This window comes from Nestor notabilis, unplaced genomic scaffold, assembly GCF_000696875.1.
Source record: "Nestor notabilis isolate BGI_N333 unplaced genomic scaffold, ASM69687v1 scaffold9850, whole genome shotgun sequence".
Taxonomy (NCBI): Eukaryota; Metazoa; Chordata; class Aves; order Psittaciformes; family Psittacidae; genus Nestor; species Nestor notabilis.
The window spans coordinates 61,593-82,094 of NW_009911629.1; the positions used below are offsets into that span (position 1 = coordinate 61,593).

The following is a 20,502-nucleotide window of genomic DNA, read 5'->3' on the forward strand; positions in this document are numbered from 1 at the left end:
TACAGGGACAAAATATCTGTAAGACAGAGCCTAGGTCCAGCTTGTCGTTTGAACTGATTGGTGTCAGAAATGTCTGCTGCACAGAATAACATCACGAGTTGTTAATAAGAAATACCTGACAGCAACTGATGGAAATTTTAACATCGAGCTGGTTTTCATTCCAAACTCTAATATAAAGCAGTGGATGAAAACCACTAAAAATAGGCATGCAAATTCAGAGTCACAGCTCTCATGTGTTCAGCATCTTTGAAAGCCAAACTCTGTGGTACCTTTAAAACTTTGCACAGGAGAGTAGCCAGGCTCTCACTCAGGATGGTTTTGCAGCACCTTTTCAAGCACACCACCGTACCAGGCATACTTTCCTAATCTTCATTCTGTTCTTGCTCTCCTTCCCAGGTTTTTCCCCGTAGGACAATTGATTAATATGCAATATTACTCAGACTGGAAGCAGGCAATAAATACGTACATGCTTTCCTTTTACTCAGTTTCACTAATGTTGACATTAGATTCATTATGTTTTACATCATCCCCATGATCCACTTCTGTTGTTGTTTAAATGGAGACTACCTGCAAATGGCAGTTTGCTTTCAGGAATAATTTACAGTGATGGAAAGGTGTATAAAAGCATCCATTTCATTCATGAAGTATTTACGCTGCTGCAAAGGCATACTGTTCCCATGAAATAACCACACTGAAACACTTCCAACCCTTTTACAGCTTCATAAAGATTCTGGCAAGGGCATCCATTAATGCAGTGAAAGTATATTTTCTTTATAAACTGTCTTATACCTTCCATCTGTCTTCTTGTTGCCTTAGCGCACCTACCAATGCATGGAGGGGAAACCTGGAAGAGAAAGAAGGAACTACCTGTTAGAGCAGCTCATTTTTGTTACTATGATCACTCAGTGCTTCCTGTGTCTGTTTTGAAGATCTCTTTCATGTTATCAATATACATGTCCTCTCTCCTAGTAGCGATGCTTCTTTTTTCCTAATAGATGGGCTTTTTTTGACTTTCAGGGCCGAAAAGAGTTCCTAAGTGAAGCTAAAGCAGATTTTAGCTTTGGGACAATAATAATTCAAAGTTTTTACTTAATCTCCTTAGTTTGTTTTCCATCAAAAACCAAAACCAAGTTGTAACATACTTAATTGTCGATGAAAGCCTGTTAAATTCATGTGATATTGCTTGTTCAACCGAAGTTAATGCACAGATTTATTCTTGTTTGCTAAATATTAGATGGATGTATGTACACACATCTGCCCACTATTTTTGCTATGCTATTTTTAATACTTAGATTCTCTAAGTGTTTAAATGCCTCTGGGCTTCTAGTATTCTATAAATGGCTCGAGTGCTGGTAATGACTACATCGTTACTGTAGAGCTGAGGTTTGCAGTGCAAGGAGAACTGAAATAATTGCTTCAATCACTTCAAATGTTAGGCTTCCAAATCAAATCAAAGGTTTAATTTTGAGTTTCAGATCTTATTAATGGCAGTTAACATTGAAAGGGGGTTTTGTTTGCCTTACTTTTAACCCATAAGTAACTAATGTATCTACTCAGACTTCAGCTTTAGTATGCCTTTATTTTGCTTTACTGGGAGTGAATATTTCCTTCCTCTTGGCTGTGATTTTCAGCAGTGCCTGTCTTTCAGTCAGTGGTTCCTTTGAAACCATCAAGGTAGGCTTCCTTAGCACTCACTTTCTGCAGCACAAAACATAATGAAAACTCAAGTGTATTGCAATTGTAGGCCCTGATGCTCTGCTTTACTCTGGTTAGATGGACCTTTGCATCTATGGAGAGCGTAATTGATGTCAGCAGGGCTCTGCACAGAAGTAGTCGTCGCGGCAGTGGGTCAAATTGCAGGATTGTGGCCCTATTACTACTGGCTCTGCATTATCCCTTATTATGTAAGATAACTGGTAGTTATATTCTAAAGCCTTTCAGTAGAACTGTGATAGCATAACTTGTCAAATAGGATAAAGCTGGGTGATGGGCAATAAATTAAATTAGAATCAAGATGAGACCATCAAGCCTTGCCACTTCAAGTTGAATTGCTTTGTTACAATCTGAAAGGGAAAAGCCTTTTGAGTTCGCATAGCTACTTCTACTTTTTAACATATAGATAGTAAAATGCCATTAGTGCCAGGCTTCTAGAGCCTTTGAGTCTTTCAGTAACGACAAGAGGTGCATATCATGGCACACTACATCCCAGGTAGGCAGTGGGTAAAAGCTTCAATTGGGATTACAATAAAATGAGATTACTCAGAGGAAGTGCAGCACATCAAATTGAAGTGAACTGCCAGAGCTGTAAGGCATCCTCCTCATACATTGAGCTAATTTTTTTGCCAGCTGGTTATTTCTCTATTAACCAAATAGTTGACACTCATGTAGTTGTCTGAAGCTTTAAAATGTAGGATATACTGGGATAACCAATCAACTGAAAACTGTTCTTAACAATAACATTAATTCCGGTGGGTCCTGAAGTGTTTTATTGACTATAAGCAGGTTATAAAGGGCAATAACAACTACTTGTCTTGATTTAGAGGCAGCCACCTTGAGAATGGAATGTTCAGACTGTACTGTAACATTACACATCACTGTGGGATGAGTAGCATAGGTACAGTACATTGTGAGGATTACCTGAATTTGACTGGATACACGATCTAACACACAACTAGTGCAATGGGATCCTTAGAGAAGGAATCATCACCCTTAAGTTTCTAAAAGTTAGACATCTAAGTCTCTGCTGGTTACAAAGAGCTTCTCACGGAGGCACTGAGGAGTAGTAATTCCCTTTGGAGGACAGGGCATCTCATCTGCAGAGATGTGTGGAAGACACGATGACTGCTCTCTGGTGGTGCCTGTTTCTCCCCATGGTGGTTGATCCACGCTGGCTCAGTTACCTAAATTTTAGACACATAATCTTCATGAATCTTCATCCCTGTGATCATAAATGGGTTCTTGGATTGTAATCAGAGGCAAAGACAGTGTCTCCAGCCTTATGTTTTAGACTCGTGCGGTAACAAATCTGTTACCAGACTATTTATGTTACTTCCTGCACTGTGGATTAGTTGGTAGAATCTAGTGGTCCTCTGCAGTGGTATCATTAAAAACAACAGAGTATGATCAGGGCAAGACTGAAATATACGGTAAACCTTCCTCTAGTTTGCATAACTGTCAAAGAACAGCAATGTCACAAAATCCTCCTGCATTTTGTCCTCTTGGCATATTAGAGGATAGGTAAGCACTGCCAGAGGATAATTTTGCCATTTTGGTAATGGTTGCCCAGCAATGAGAGGTACTTGTGATGCAGGGCTTGGAATTAGTTGGCATTAACCTAAACTGCCTTTTAGTCTGGGGGGGATAACCTTCAAAATAGAGAGGGGAGAAATCTCTTTCGTAACATGTTTTTTCTGCAATTTTTTAAATTGTTCTTGTCTGGAAGGTTTAATCTTTAATGACCTAGAGATGAGTCATAAATCATCTTTTCTGTATATATTTATAGGTTCTGCAAACATTTTGAACCATGGCTCAGAGCAGCATAATTCCCTGGCTTCTGAAATACATTTCCTGAGGAAGCAAAATCAAGTTCTGAATGCAATGCTAGCAAAAGGGTCCAGAGGTAAGAATGTACTTTGCAGGAGTAGACTGCAACTCATTCCGCATCAGAAAACAATGGAATATTAACAGGCCATTTATTAAACTAACTTAACTGTTCTTCCCACCCCTGAAATTCCATGCTCAGACATAAGCATTCAAACTGGAGTTAACAGTGATGAAGTAGCAGTAATGCTCCTTCTTTCTGTTTATTTGTAGCATTTTCCATTAGATATTCACTTTCATTTATCCATTCTTCTTTTTGCATTCCTTTTGGCTCTATACAGTCTTTCTCCTCTCCCCCCTGTGCCTTTTATTACCGTTTTCTTCCTCCTTTTTCCCCATGCTTCCATTCTGAAGCCTTTTTTAACACAAATCCATACCATAGCATTGTTGCTGAAAATGAGACCAGTCAGTACAGAAGAGTTGCAAAGGGAAGCAAACTAATTACACTTAGATTCCATAGTCTGCTACAGAGGCTTGACTGGACAGACTAGTCCAGGATTGGATGATCTTAAGCTCCTTTCCAATCCTGTCCGCTCTATGATTCTGTGACCAAGCCACCTTTTTGGAAACACTTTAGAAGAGAACAGAACTGGGGGAATCCAGTCGTAAGTATTTGTAATCTCTGAGATGATTAATTTTAAACTTCCCTCATTTTCACACCTATGAAGAGAGACTTAAGTCTTCCCTCTCTTTTTCCCCCAGGAAAACCAACAACTCCCTGAGTAGGTTTATAAAGCAGCTTAAACCACAGTTAGTTTCTGAGTCTCCTTGTTTTCAGACTGTAAAAGCACTGGTGCCTCTTCTAGAGTCATGTATTCCCTCATTTGTTCTGGTGCATCTTGGTGCTTATCAGTGTCTTCAAGTTCTACTTGTTTAATTAATATATTCCTGCTTTTGTTTCCATGGTTGACAATATGATCTGATAATATCAGGGTTTCTTTTTTAGAAGAACCATGATGAATAGAGCATTGTTGCCTTTGTGTGTAAAAAATAATGTCAGTATCTCTGGAGTTTGGAAGCTTCCTTTCTTTTTAGTCCTGGATGCACCAGAGAAAGAAAAGCCTCTTAGAAACCTCCTGCATGTTTTGGTCTCAGGTGCTTTCTGTCTATAGTCTTAGCATGGACCTTCAGTAGCGAAAGGCTGGCGATTCACATTTTTAACAGCACATGGGGATTACCATTTTCATATGCTTCCAACAAGACTACTGAAGATGAAAGAAGCATTTTCTGACTGTTGGGAGATGGAATGATTCCTCCCTGCTATTTCTTTGCCTTTTCCTATGCTACACGCAGGATCGTGGGAAACTTGGGGTCCCCATAAGCCTCTCTGACTGCAGCTGTCTCAGAATGCTCAGTTGTCCCTATCAGCAATTCCTTGTCAGTTTGGGGAAGTGGCTTGTGCCAAGGAAAGGACTGATACGATACATTCGGCAGACGAATAGGGTTGGGAAGGAGAGGACAAGGAGGAACATGGATACAAGGTTACCCTAGAACAATCCCACTGAGATCTTTTCTTCCTCAAGAGAAGTTAAATCCGTTGCTTTGTGAGGATTGGCAAAATTCATGTGCCTCCTTTGGGATTCTTCTGACCAAATCCCAAGAGGTGCTGGGGGTATTTGGCCTATAAGTCTGCTCACAGGGTTTTATTGAGCTATTATAAGTCCTTTTACAGAAAATGTAACTAGCAAAAGTAGTTAGAAAGTTGAAATACTGAAATCCTAAAACTCAGAAGAGTAGCTGTGATTTTCTGACAGTCCCTGAAAAAGCTAGTTTTGTTAAAGAGCAGCTTTGGTGGGTTGTGGGCCTTGCAAATACCTGGTGTTTCTTCCTGTTTCAGATAAACAGAAGGAAAATGAAAAGTTAAGAGAATCTCTTTCTAAAAAGAATGCAATCATTGAGCATCTTCATGAGGATTATGAATGCATCAAGAGAGAAAATGAAAGGCTGCAAAAACAAATTGGCCACAAGGAAGATGAAACCAGATACCTGACATGTCAAATTTACAGCAGTCGTAATGAGTTAAACAGGTATTGATTCTGTCCACATTTAGACATTCATTTAGAGAAGAAAATTGTCAGTGTGACAAGCACGTGTTTAGCCATAGCCATTAGCATGAATGAGGTGCAGAGACGTGTTCTAAAGGCAAGGGAAGAATGATGGAGGAAGGGGGAATGGATTTGAGATTTTTGAAGCAAATTTAACTCTTAACTTAGGTATTTACTGGGACTTCACAGGTTACAAACAGAAATTAATGTAAAGCAGCATCAGTTCTGTGAGAATGAGAAGTTACTGCAGTCGCTCCGAACTGAGATCAAGGTTTATGAGAAGCTGGAAGAAGCAAGAAGGAAGAGGACAGGTATAAATGCACATTGTTTCTACACCTTTAGCCCATGCAACCCTTCCCTCTCTGAATATGATTGTGTCAAAGCACAGTTGGCCAGGCTGCTGTTTCTACTTGTGTCTGCTATGCAAAGAACTGACAACTTGATAAAATACTGCTTTTTCCCCTTGCAATGTAGCTGTGAGGTTGAGGTCTGTGCTATGTTCTGATTTAGCACACCCAACTTTCGTTTATCTTTTTAGCTAAGCTAAAAACAAATAGTGAGTTTCAGTGCCTCAGGCTGGATAAGCTTTATGGGGAGCTTTACTTGTCATCTAAACTTTGGTATTTACTTGTCATCAAATACATGCTTGCTGCATCCTCACAGGTAGTGCTTACTTAGGTTGTGCTTTCTCTTGTCTGAATCTGAGAGTAGTGTCCTCTTCCTAAGGAGGGCAGAAATGCTGGCACTGCTTTCTGAATGAGATGTTTAATTATTTCCCTTTCTGTCACTAAAGGTGAGGAGTAGGAATGACGCTGTCACAAGTTCTTCCTACCCCTTTTAAGGAATCTATACCATCACATTGGTGTGGTTAGGTAAAGAAGTGGAATGCTGTTCATTGCTGCTTACTCGTTACAGTATCCAGCAAATTTCCCACTGGAAGTGCTTGTAAAAGTTGGGGTTTTTTTCTTCCTACTACTTTAAGTAAAATGCCCCGCCATCACTTGTGTTTCATGCATAGCTGCAGCAGAAGAGCCCTGTTGGCATAAGGCTTTAAGCCAAAGTTGGCTTAGGGATGGAAGTAAGTCTCCGTGCAGAATTGGTAATGTAATTAGAGTAGCAGCACTCTCCTCATGCAGCTGAGCACCTTCCCACTGTCTGGAGAACAGTTGGATTTCAGCATGAAAGAATACATGCAACTGTTTGTGTACTGACCTCCTTCTATGCAAAGATAAACACAGCCCTTGCTTTTCAGGTTCAGATTTGTTCCTCTGTTTGCCAGGCGATCACTATTTCCTTTGTTCTTCTGTGCATAAAATTCAACTCCTAAGTAAGTCTATTCCATCCCTCCTCCGAGCTTCAAGATTGCCCATTCCTTTTCCTTGCCCCAGACTGTGCATTAATTTAATGCACTTCACATTTTGTAAATCCTCTTCATGTTTGTATTTATTGTATTTTTTTTTTTTTTTATTTTGGCTTTTTAGCTTTTATGGACCAAGTGAAAGATAATTTTGGGCTCTTTAAATCTTTCAAGGGTAAAAGCAATTAAGACATGCTTCTTTTTGTCAAGCCATTATCTATCTTAATGCTGCTTGTAGTTCTTAATATCGAGGATAAGGCAGGCTATAATTTACTTGCTCAGCATTCTGATCCGAGCTAATATTATTTTAATTGTTAAAGATGTGAAGTGTCTCTTTGGAAATTGTCTCAGATCCCAGATGTGATGCAGCAGAAGAATTCCGGAAAGATCAGAATAATCCACTTGACTTACATGAACTGTTGACTGAAATACAGAGTTTGCGAGTGCAACTTGAGAGGAGCATCGAGACAAACAAGTCTTTGCATGAAAAACTAGAGGAGCAGCTTTCAAAAGACAAGAAAGAGGAAGTGAGAGCAGTGTCAGCTCTAAATATCAACTATCTCCTGAAACAAGAATCTCAGCACTATGCAGCAATGAGTGGTACTGTGCCATATATGCTTTTGTTATACTGTAAAACCTGTGCCTTGCTCTTTACAGATGCTCTTAAAGCCTTGTACATCGACTGTACGTGTGGGAGCTGCCCATCAGCCTTCCTGATCCCTTTCCTGTTAGAGCAGTTCACAGGGTGGTGAAATGCACACTGTCTTACAGCCTCCAACTGTCACTTCCTTTTCTTTCCTAAAAGGCAGTTGCAGACAGGCTCTGGGATGGAAAGTTGCCTACATTAAATTGCCATAAATTTTGCTTAGCTGGGGGTTCTTTTTTTAATGCAGAGCTCTATAGTGTTTGCTAGTCTATATTATTCAAGAATGATCAATAAGTGCACTAACTGGGGTTTTTTATAAATCAGTTGTCCCCTTTTTGCCCTTGAGGAATACTTTACCTTTATTTCAATCACTGTTAAGTGATACAGGGAAAATGTTTACACTCAGAGTGATACTATTGTCTCAGTATAGATGTACATGGGATAACAGAGGGCATAAGAATGTTCTTTCCTTGCTGCTGAACAGTTTCCTTTCTGCATAGTAACAGTTTTCCATACTTCCAGCATAAAGCCCCCTCTCCTACTGCTTGTAGGCTTACATCATGTTATGGGAACCAATAATAATGGGGCTTTTTGGGTCCATACAGCTGAACATGCCTACTTAAATCTTATGCACCACCCAGAGCAAGCAGCATCAGTGTGAGAGCTCATGAGACACAACAGGGGGTTTTACCACCTGATTTGTGTGTCCTTATCACGACTGGACGTATGTCCAGTCAGAATCATGCTTCAGATGAAATGCATAATGAGCATAACTCTGCAAGAAAGAAAGATGCTGAATGTAGCAAGTAACATTTATGGGTTTCTACCTTTCTCTGTGCACTTCATACTTGAACACTAAATTACAGTCTGTGCTCCATATGGGGATGGTTTCTTAGGGCCAGCCAATGATCAAGTAGGTGTGGAACAGTTATTGTGGGTAACCTGTACTCACAGTATCCCCAAATTGCATATTGTTGCTTTTGATGTGTGTCAGGTAGAGTAGCTAGAGCTGGAGAAGCTCCTTATTTCTTTAAGAAAATGGTGAAGTGAGTTATAACTGCTTGGTTTGATATGGACCAGAAAAACTCCTCGGAATGTCAGCTGAATTTGTTAGCTTTTTACATGATTAGTCTTTGCTCATAGGTACTTAGGGAATTTGGAAAGTCTGAAGAGTGGGGGTACAGATATGATCTTTATGCTATACTTGTGGAGGGTGTCATACTTCTGACGTTAATGAGAAGATTGCATTTGTTGATTAAAATGTCTTCATCAGGATGTATTTTAGATTTGATTTTGGGAGGTATCTAGGACTTCGGATGGATGCTAAAAAGGTAAATGTGGGTAAATACTGGAAGATGTGGTACTAGAAAATTAGCTGTGTTTCTCTGCTTCCTGAGTCCAAATGCAGCATCAGCAAAAAAAAAAAGGAACAGACTTAGAGTTAGAAATTGTTTTTATGCATGTTAATGTTATGTACTCTCCCTTATCCTGTTTTTATATATAGAAAACCACTGCAAATGCCCTGCTGCCAGCAGAAAGATTTGTGAGCTGCAGAAGCATGGACATTGCATTTCACTAGTGAAACCAGGTACATCCCAAAGTATCTTTAACGTGTGTGTTATCAGTAGCCCAAAGTTGCCGTTTAAGATGAGTCTGTAGTGTCATAGATTCATAGAATGGTTATTTCTACACATAAGAATTAACACCATTAAACTGTCTTTGTGTCTCAGGTACACCCTCAGCCTCTCAAGACGACGTAGACAGCACTTCACACTGCAGTAGCACTTCATCCTCCAGCACAGCTTGTACCCCTCGCCTCGTGCCCGGGCATCGGATGTGGGCAGACAAAAACGGGCGCCACGTTCTTGGCTTGATTGAGGACTATAATGCTCTACGGAAGCAGATTTCAGAAGGACAACAGGTTTTAGCAGAAATGGAGATTCCTTTAAGAGAGGTCACTGGTACGAAGCTGCAGGAGCCTGGAATAAAGGTAAGCAGAGAAAGCTGTTAAAGGATGGTGGATTTCACCTAGGGGTGCAAAACGTGTAGGTTACAAAACCAAAGAACTAGGTTAATGGTGCAGTAGGCACCATTAACAGAGTCACTCTGTCAGGACACTTCAACCCTGACAAGCTTCATGTAGATGCAGGCACCTATTTGTGATTCTGGGTTAATGAAGCTATGGGCAAATTAGTTAATTGTAGTCCTTTAATAAGCAATCTCACTTGTACTTGCAACTTGAAATGAGGTGAAACTACTTGTTTTTACCATGGAAATTGGTGATTGTTACACTGGAAGTAATAAAGTCAAACAAGACCAACAAAAAACTGCAGATAAAACTGAGATGGTTTAGAAAGGGCATAAACTAGGGGTATATATCAATAACCTAAGGGTAAAAATAATTAAGGAGATTTTCTTGTAATGAAGACTTGGGATAAATCCAGGAAATATGAGACAGTTAAAAGAAATCTGATGGGCAGCTGATGAAGTTCCCCATTTGGTAACACCAGGTTATAACTGTACATCAATGACTGATGTATACTAATGAAGCTTGTTGCATATTAGGGAAGCTTTTTAATATGTTTCCAATTCCTGGAAACAGTTGAATGCCTGAGCAGTATCAGTAGCTAGTCTAGAAACTTGAATAGCTCATAAATGATTAAACACTTATCTTCTAGGACAATGTCACACGTGACACATTGGTATCAAGTCACAGTCCTCTTGCTATAGTCTTATAATAATTCTTAAACCAATAAAATGTTTCCTTGTATTGAATAATGTCAGTCCTTTTCCTCTTGAATCAAGAGAACTAGTCCTTACTTATGCTATTTTTTCTTATTTAATACTGTTAATTTCTGGATACAGTTGATGATAGCAGATATGGGGTGGACTGAATAAGACAAATCTACCTACAAGCTTCAACAACAGGGAAGGAACAATCTTCACATGTCCATGGCAGCTAATAAGGAACTAAGAAACCACAACAGGAAGGCCTGGATCAGGCATTTAAAACACATGCCAGTGGTAAAAATAATGAAACTCTGGAATGGAGGGTGCTTCTAAGAGCAGATCATGTGAATGCTTGAAAAGTTATATGTAACGCTTTCCTTTCCTTGGAGTGGGAAAGTAAATGAGGTGACTAATGAAGGTCCCTTCACCCCTATGATTTTATGATAATATAAATGTGTAAAAAAACATGCTCATTGCTCTTCAAAAACCAGAAGGTCTTAACTGCATGGATAAATGTGCACTACTTATTTTGCCAGTCCTAATTAGTAAAGCTGGTGAAAATGCAGTCTTCACCGATTCTGAACTTCTTTTTGTGGGATCACATGTGTGCTCACACAGTAAAATGATGCCTGAATGACACTTCAGGCTCTCTGAAGTATATATTTTCAAATGCCCTAGTTAAGATCCTGATAATGACTGCAAAAGTAATCTGGTTAAGTTTGTAACTAACTAACTTGTGTGTTGGTGTAAAGATAAAAGCAGTTTCACCATTTGCAGTTTCCTATCGAGCTTTACATCACTGAAGTTTCAGACTACTTAGCAAATGGGATATTTTATGTGACAGGAGGGTTCTGGTTAGATAACAATGCTAAATAAATATTCAAATGGAACGTTGCATGGGGCAGGAACTGTGAATGCTTTTCTTTCATTACCCTTCCCCCTTCTGTATCACCATTGCTCTGGTAATTCATTTCCAACCCTTGCATTCTTCCCCTCCTTTATTTCACATCTATGCAATTTCTTCTATTTGGTTTTCTCATCTGTCAGCAGAGGAAAACATTTTATGTGTGTCCTGATAGTTATTTTAGCATTAAATGGAACAGTTTAAAGGGTCTGCTAAGGAAGAAACATCTATATTGCTTAAATTGATGTCTGTAATCATTTGACTTTCAAATAACATGACACAAAATGCAAATGGAGAGAGAAGAGAGTTGCCAACTATTACCATGTGGCATAGCAACTCCAGTAAATATAATCTATTATTAATCATGGTTATTGATTAGGATAAATCCCCCTCCCTCCCTGAGATTCTCAGATAATGCATAATTCAGCAGTCTTTGTAAACCAACAAATTAGCTTTTGTGGCACACAATAGCTGTGTACATCATCTTAAATATGAAATCAAAATACCAACGGGGTTTAAACCATTAATTAAGATTACATTTTCATAATGTTTTAAGCATAAAATCTACCATGTCTCTACTCCTGTGACACAGGTACCAGAGCAGGCAGCACTGCAGAGCTTTTCAGCTAATATTCACACAGTCCAGCAGATTTTAGAAGAGGCTGCACGTTTACTCAAACTTCTTTGGAGAGTTTCCCTTCCACTGAAAGGTCTACACGGTACCACTCATGGCACTCAGGTACTGGTGTGCTTCGTTTTGGGGGGGCTTGTGGGTTTTAGTGGGGTTTTTTTGTTGCTTTAGGGTTTTTTCCTGTTGTATCAATGTGAGGAACATGTCATTTAGGAAAATCTTTTGAAACCCATGAATCTTGGATGTCTTTGGCCACATGGATTTACAGCTCCCATCACTGAAGGCTAAGGCTGAATGTGTGCTGGCTTTCTATCCCATTGCATACTGAGGTGTTTATTTATATACACTTTATATTATAGTGGTAATCTGTAAGCCTGTTACATGCTACAGGAAACCCAGGCAGGCAAATGCTCCATTTCATCAAGAAAAGGTTTGGACTCCTTGCTATAGAACCAAATTCAATTTGTTTATGTATATCCTAGTAACAAGAGAAACTTCAGCAACTTTGATGTAATCTGAGCTCCATTCTCCTTTTACATTTTGGATGCCTAAGCTGTAAAATAGGATGTTTTTTTACAAGTGTGACAAAAGCCCCAGACAAATCTTGTAACATTTTAACTAAAAAGGATTGCACTATGCAAATGAATGGAAGTAAACTGAATGAGGAATGAATTATCTGTACTGTCATAATACCACCACTCAGTAATGAAACTGTTTCAAAGCCTGGCTTGAAAATGAATCTAACGTGTTTTTCACTGAGGTTTTTATATGTGTTTCCTTAAAAGAAGCAGGATATTGCTGGGAAAATAACCCCAAACTTTAGGAAAGTAAATATTTTCTATATAATTTTCATAACATTTTTGCTGTTATTTTCTAGCATCCTTCAATGTGTAAAATCACAAAAGCAGTAAGAATGAACTCTGCTGTCTAATATATTCACTGATGTTTCAGCTCCATATTTAGGATGTCTTGACAAGTGTGTATACTTCCATTTTTATCCTCGTGTGTATAATCTATATAGACAGCTCTATATTGGCCTGGATTGCAGTATCTGAACATAGCTCACACACATGGTGGGTGATGCTTCTGATGCTTTACTGTCATACAGATCTTAAACCCTCTTGATCTGGATCAGTCACTTCTGAAAATCCAGCCTTAACATGTGGAGCATCTGAATTCCCAGGACTGCACCTAATTAGAGCCTAATAGAATCGTTCCTGGAGTTTCTTATCTAACATCCTGAGATCTTAAGGATATTAGATTGTTTCTGATATCTTAAATGCAGTGTGTGTCTTGAAGCTTGATTCTAAAAGATACTGAGCATTCACTGCCTTCTCTTCAGCCCCACAGGAGTTGTGAGTAATCAGTTCTTCTGAAGAGCTAAATGCCAGGGGCAAATTCCAGAAGATACTATTAGTTAACAAGTGGCACAACAAGAAAATGTACAAGCTTAAGTTTGCATGAGAATCAAGATCAGTGATACTGGCAGCCTATGTCAGAGCTACTCATAGTCCTGTTTGTTTTACAAGATACTAACCCTAACTTGATTGGAATGGTGGTGAAAACTGAAGCTTAAATGGTGACATTGTCACACAACCTTCAATGTAATTGTCCCGGTCATTTGTACCATGCTTTTTAGCCCTTGGATAAAGGCATCCTCAACAATTGACAGAACACTGGAGGAGGAAGCTGGAAGTTCTGGAACTAGAGGCTGATCCCATAGCGTTGGCCTTCCTTACATGTTCTGGTGGAGGGGAAAAAAAAGGGAGAGAGGAATGGAAAGCAAAAGTAGTCACTTTTCTCAGACTAGAAGGAAAATGAATTACACTGAAAGCCAGCTAAGAATTATAGTTGTCTCTTGGCAGATATCATAGGATGTCATGTATGTCACTAGGGAAGTGAACCTAGAAGAACAGACACTCAGTGATGTTTCACTCCTTTAGGAAGGTTTGAGGGCTCTTGTACAAGAGTATTTAGGAATGCACAATATACTGTTATATAATAGTGAGATAGATATATATATATATGATAGACTGATATATAATACTTTAATATTGTATTTTCTTCTCTCAATTTAGGATGATGGAATGAAAGCTGAAATATTTAGATTACGGAAGAAACTGTCTGAGCAAGAGAAGAAGTTACATAGCACAGTGAAACGCTTGCACTCCACAAACCAGCTGAAGGAAAACATGGAGAAAGTCATCATTGACCAGTGTAAGTGCATGCTTCATACTGGTTCTTGTTGGATTTTTGTAGTCTGGGGCTACCTCTTAACATTGGAGAGAAAACAACATGAATTTTTATGAGGCTCTGTAGGGACAAGACAAAGGGCAATGGCTTTAAACTGCCAAATGGGAGATTTAAATTAGATAGTAAGTTCTTCCCTCTGCGGGTGGTGAGACCTTGGCACAGTTTGCCCAGAGAAGCTGTGGCTGCCCCATCCCCGGCAGGGGTTGGAACTGGATGAGCTTTAAGGTTCCTTTCAACCCAAACCAGTCTGGGATTCTATTAAATGATGTACAGATTACTTACATTAAATCCAAAATTATGTTTTTTTCAGGTTTTAAACTGCTCAGTTTGGGGTTGTCATATCAAAATCAAAGCTATTCTATCATCATGTCTGTCCAAAGAGTAACCCTGCAGTAGATTTACTGGTTTCGTTTGGTCAGTTCCTAGTTCCACTGCCATTTCAGACATACTGGGTAATTCCAGAGTATAACTCAGTATAATTCAGAGTATAACTCCTGGCCAGAATAGTGTCCCCACAGCCACCCCATGCTTTCAAAAAGAGGTACATCTCCCCCTTAATTTACTCCTTTTCAGGGCATTCAACCTCGTTTAAACTAGGTCCTCATAAAACGAAGCCTGTGTTTCCTGCAATCTCCTCAATGCAAAGTACTGCCTGGCTAACAGCAGCTCGGCTGATAGCATCACATCCTCTAAATTCTCTTCATGTACTGAATTTAATATTTCTTATTTAGAAAAACCTAGTTTGCCAGGTGAAATGACTTTACTAGCAGAGTCCTTTATGAGCACAGAGCAATCTGCTCTATAGAAAGACCTAGATATGATTTTCAGTGAGTTTCATTGATTATGGGAATTATGGATGTCAGATTACCTTTGCCTTTAAAGAGCAATTTCAGAAATGTTTCTAAATTGCATCTGTACACAAGCTCCTGGCCAAGCATACAACAAAACTGGGGGATCATAGGAAGCTGCTGGATTTTGTTAGGATGCTTACACTTGCATATGATATTTCTTCCTTTCTCCTTCACTAGTAAGAAAGCAAAAACATCACAGTAGGTGACCTTGGCTGCCTTCATTCTCCAAACATCCTGTTAGCTGCCCAATCCACTGAGGATATTCAGGTTGCCTCTGTTATTTAGTTGAGCATTCCTAAATATATTTAGAGGCAGAGACTGGAACATTCTGGTGGCTCAGAGTCTTCTGTATGCTTTCTCTGGCAAGAGAACTCATTGCTTATAAACCTCATCTGAACCTCTGAACATGTAACAATGCAGTGCCAAATTGCAGTAATCTGCCAAGGGTATAATTATCTCATGACAGCTATACCCTTGGAGTTGTTGGATTGTTATTATTGTAATGAAAAATCTTTATTTTGGCTAAATTGTTTATTTTTGAGACTGGAATGTTCAATTGGTACTTGTGAATGGTATTTTTCTGCAGTTATGGACCTGACAGAGATTAGAGAATCGCATATTTAACCCGACATTTCTAAAGATCAGTTTTGTTTAGAAGCATCCCCTCCTTCTTTCACAGGTCTCCTGTTGTCCCCACAGAGGCAAACTAGCTGAATAGAGGAAACTTGGAAGCCTTCAGAGCAAGCCACTGGCATAATTTCCCCTAAGCATGTATAGGTTGCTTTGTCCTTGAACTGCTGAAGGATCTGGCTTCCTTCTACCATCTGTCCCTTTCCCAGCCCATCACCCCCCATAACCTCTCCACTGCACAGTTCTTCTCCCCTCCCCAGACCAAGTAAGCTGCTGAATAGATCAAATTGTAGTTAGATCACATACCACCTCCCCTTAAAATTAACAGAAAGTCTTCCTTTGATGACTTAGATCAAGGGAACCAGGTCATCAGTATTGTAGTTCACACCTGCAGTGATGAGCTATGGCTGTTTTCACATGTGTTGCTCTTATGGTAGAGAAACTAAAAACATTTCCCTGATGCTTAGATTTGAAAATCAGATTCTGCGCTAGATGAAACATAGGCTGGGGATAGGAAATGCCATTTCAGTGCTGGCTTTGGACCTGCCCTGTGGTTGTGAGCATCCTTCTGCTCTTCCCTGACCATCTCCTTGGGCAGCATTGCCCCTTAATCTGAAGCCTGAGCTTCTTAACAGGGCTAGGAAGGGAGGAACACACCTGGATTTTGGTGAGTAGGAAAGTGGAAGTGGTGTGTGATTGCCAGGATGCTGCAGGTACATACCTGATTTAGGACTTGAATACAGGGAATATAGAAAGACTGTGCAGCATTCTTTTCATTCTCCTCTTTCGTTCCAGTGGTTTTAACTCATGATGTCTTGAAGAAGGCTAGAGGAAACCTGGAAGTAAGTACAATTTTTGGTTGCATTTAATGCCTTTTTATATACTCAGTAGAAATATGCATTGCTGTGTTACTAGTATTATGCAGAATTGGTTTGGGTGGCAGCAGGTTAGTGGGGTAGATATTCTGCAGTATTTCATGTTTGAATCAGAGGTTTATGACTGACCATGTCAACAGCTAAACCTGCTGCTTTCCATACATTAATACTCATCCATCATCTTCATCCAGTAGTTTTATTTCAGCAGATCACGGTCCAACAACTTGCCTGCTGAATAAGTTCACCAAAGACACCCTTATTTAAAACTTGTGTATGTATTAATAACTAGTGGTGCCTTTTTTAAATATAGACCCACAGGCAAACCTTTTGCAAAGAGCGATTTGCTGAGGCAGTGTATTAAATTAGTTTAAGTAATCACTGTTCAGATTTGATTTCCCTCAGAAGGTTCAGACTATTCCCAGAAGGATGTAATACACTTCTTGACTCCTGCATCCGCTCTGTCTCCTCATGCCACTCCACTCTCAATGACTGTACATTTCCCAGCCCCTCCTTCAGTTTTCCTCTAACCTTTTCCATGCATCTCTTCTCCCTTTTCCTCACCAGCAATGCCTTCCTGACTGCTGTGTGGCTGCTGTCCTTCGTCTCAGCCCTACCTCAGTTAGAAAGTGGTGACATAAAAACACTCCTTCTACTTACAGAGACCCCTATTTGCACATCCTGTTGCAGCATCATGGCCCAGGGGCAGGGACAAACTGTGTGCACTTGAAGTACTGTAAAATAATAACAATAATTATTGCTTTTCTCACCAGGTCCCACCAGCTGAGAATCAAAAATCACCTTCCTATACCAGCAAAAAAAGGATTCTCTGAAGCAGAAGGGTCCACTCGTAGCGACTGCTCCTGTGATTGTTCTTTGCTTCTTTATGCCTTACTATTTATTGATGTAAAAACATTTGTTCAGCTCTTAATGGAATCAGCCTTTGACCAAAAAACAACAATAATCTTTTGGTAAATAACTTATTTAACATTTTCTGTAATGTAAAAGATGGGTTTTAATATTTATTACAGAAAAAAAAGGTACTGGAGAAAGTGAAAAATCCAGATGTTTTTTTAAAGTTGGGTCATTTGAAATTTTATATTTGTACTTGTCCTGTTAGAAAACTAGTTGTTGTTACAGTGAAACAGGTCCTAAAAGAATCACAAATGTGATTCACCTTCCAAAGTGTTTGTCTACTGCTAAAAGAATGTAGGTTAAAAGAATAATAATAATAATAATAGTGCTGTCAGTTGTCATTGTTTTGTAGCAATGTGAGAAATGTTCAATATTTTATACCATTTGAAACCTATCTAGAAGGTTCTTCTGGAGCTTTCTTACTGCCCTGCTAGAAACTTAGATTGATGCCAAGTCTGATGGTGTTACTTAGAATCAGACAATTAAAATGAAACATCATCACAAATGTGGTTGTGTTATTTTGTTGAAAGCAGCAGACTTTAACCATTCTATGATTCTATGTTCAATGAGTGCTCAGAGTTAGAAGGGACCTTAAAGATCATCTAGATCCAACCCCCGCCATAGGAAGCCACATTAGAATGGAATCAGTCCAATCCAATCCTTCATGACGCGTCTGTAAGGTACAGACAAGGCTTATCCTGGGTGTTGGAAACTTGCTTTCAACAACATTGAATAGAGAGACCTCGTGCTGTTGGTAAAACATCATTGTCATCCCACACCCTCACTGAGATCTGTACAGAGAGGGCAGAAAGAAGACACAGCCCAACAGGTTTGGGATCCATTTTTCACCTAAAACCTCTGAAAAATGTTTCATAAACCTAATTAAATCTTTTACTGGGGTTTTATGTCCCATGTTGTTACGTAGAAGTGGTATTTTGGCAAGGCCAGAGAACACAAGCCTAAAACATGCCTTCATTCTTCACTCATGCTGACTGCCTGCAACCTGCTGTCAGTGCCACTAAGTGAACTGGGAAGGCAGCTTAACCCTAAGAAGACTAATTTAAAGTGATTTTTTTGGTTACAAAAGTAGGCTTTATGGTGCAGTTACTGAATTAAGTGAATTTCTCACTTGTGTGATTTTGTTGTTTTTTCCCCCTTGATGATGTTCTGTTGTACTGGATAACTCACCCTCATCATCCAAGAAAGTTAGCATCAGGTCTGGGAAATTGGGTATAACCTGATCTAATATCCTTGGATATTGCACTCCAGAGAATCACCCGTGTGTCATTTCACAACAGTCAATCTGTGCTCATTTAAACCTGGCTGTGAACATAGATAGCTCTGACACCCACTGAGCTGGCCAAGAGACAGGAGCCATTTCAACTACTCTGGTACTACATGCACAACACATCAAGGACCAAGACAAGCCAAAATAGCTCCTTCCAGTAAAGCTTTTGTTTGTTCAAATAGTTTCCAACAATTTGATGATATTCAGCTAACTCCGAATACCACAAAGATGTTCTAAATCACTTCTAAATCACAGCTTGATTGTAAGAGGTTAAGAGCTGTGCATCCTCCCTTTGGGCAGCCCTGTGCTCCTAAGTTTGGGTGGATGCCAGTTTGGGTTGGAAAGGACCTTAAGATCAACTAGTTTCAACCCTCTGCCACGGGCAGGGACACCTCACACTAGACCATGTTGCTCCAAGCCCCTGTGTCCAACCTGGCCTTGAACACTGCCAGGGATGGGGCAGCCACAGCTTCTCTGGGCTCCCTGGGCCAACGCCTCATCACAAGATGGGTTGGTCCATGATGCCTTCCGAAGGATGAAAAGGGATTTAATGGGAGATCCCATGGTCTTTCAGAGGTGTCATGCTCTGAACTACATTAAGTAAGTGCCTTGGCTATCCCAATATACAGCAATTACCTGAGTTAGCCTGAACATTCATCTAACAGTGGCAGCTGCATCCTTGCACCTCTAGTCCATGGAAGGAAATGAAAGCTCAGTAACAACCCGTCGTTGTCCTTAGCCGACAGCAGGGGGAGGCCAACTCCTTCGTCTGGATTAGAGGAAAGATGCCAGGAAAAGAAAATTGGGAAAGTTAAAAATAAGCTTTGCAAATTGACAAAAAGGGGGAGGTAAGGGAAAAGCCAATGCAGTCAAACTCCTTCTTCAGTCTCTTCACACATTATTGTCCTCACAGCTCACTAAAAACGTCGAGTTAATTTTACTAAGTAGCTAAATTATAGACACTCAGATGCAATCAGAACTCGCTATACATTTCAACTCACAAAATTAATCACCCCACGGTCTTGAGTTACACCACCTGAAGGAAGCAGCTGTACATCTATATATAGTGCTCCCCTGTCTCTTGGTCCTCTTGCAACCTCTTTTCCCCCCCTCCATACCATCTGTACTTAAATAATCTGATTAAACGTTTCCCTTCCCTGCCATGATTTGCCACTTACTTCTTCATGGTCCCCGCTGTGCCCTCTTCTCCTGACCCCTTTTTCCTTCCTTCCCATCAGCTCTGATTGCTGCTGCACCCAGCTTCCCATCAGCATTCACACCCTGCATGTGCTGGGCAGGTCCCAGGGGATGTGGGTGTTGTGAGATTGGGTTAAGGGGGGAGTTAAACTACAACCTATAGTGTATCATCACCTCTTTAAAAGCAGATGATCCTCCAAGATCAAAGTATTTCATCTTAATGAGAAGTGCCTCTTAACCACACGCAATTTACTGGGCTGGTTTAATAATAATTAAAAGAAAAAAAAAGAAGGAAAAAGGCTTCCCAGATGGAGCAGACAAAGCTCATGGAGTGTTAAACTTGATTCCCATTAAGCAAAATTACATTTTCCCCCTTAAAAATAATTATGCCCAAGAAAAATAAGCAGCGTAAGCAAATGGTATTGTAAAGGAGGGGCTCATTTGCTTAGTTGCTCTCTGCTCTCATTAGATGTGCAAGGTGAGTGGAGACATTGCTGAGAGAGGAGTTCAGGAACCAGCACTCGAGTAGCTGAGGGGAGAGCCACAGGGCTGGTGGTGTCTTTACCTGTGACCTTGAACCGCT

The 20,502-nt window shown here is 39.9% G+C and overlaps 1 protein-coding gene across 1 annotated transcript in view; it reads left to right on the forward strand.

Moving 5' to 3' along the window:
- CDK5RAP2 (CDK5 regulatory subunit associated protein 2) overlaps positions 1–17,474 on the forward strand; it is a 77,554-nt gene extending 60,080 nt beyond the window's left edge. The window contains exons 28-37 of the mRNA XM_010015714.1: positions 3,503–3,619; positions 5,438–5,627; positions 5,835–5,956; positions 7,354–7,602; positions 9,153–9,236; positions 9,379–9,638; positions 11,875–12,021; positions 13,992–14,130; positions 16,443–16,489; positions 17,293–17,474. Coding sequence (XP_010014016.1) covers positions 3,503–3,619; positions 5,438–5,627; positions 5,835–5,956; positions 7,354–7,602; positions 9,153–9,236; positions 9,379–9,638; positions 11,875–12,021; positions 13,992–14,130; positions 16,443–16,489; positions 17,293–17,352 — 1,415 coding nt within the window. The 3' untranslated portion in view covers positions 17,353–17,474. The remainder of the gene's footprint in view (positions 1–3,502; positions 3,620–5,437; positions 5,628–5,834; positions 5,957–7,353; positions 7,603–9,152; positions 9,237–9,378; positions 9,639–11,874; positions 12,022–13,991; positions 14,131–16,442; positions 16,490–17,292) is intronic.
- Positions 17,475–20,502: the final 3,028 nt, after the last annotated feature.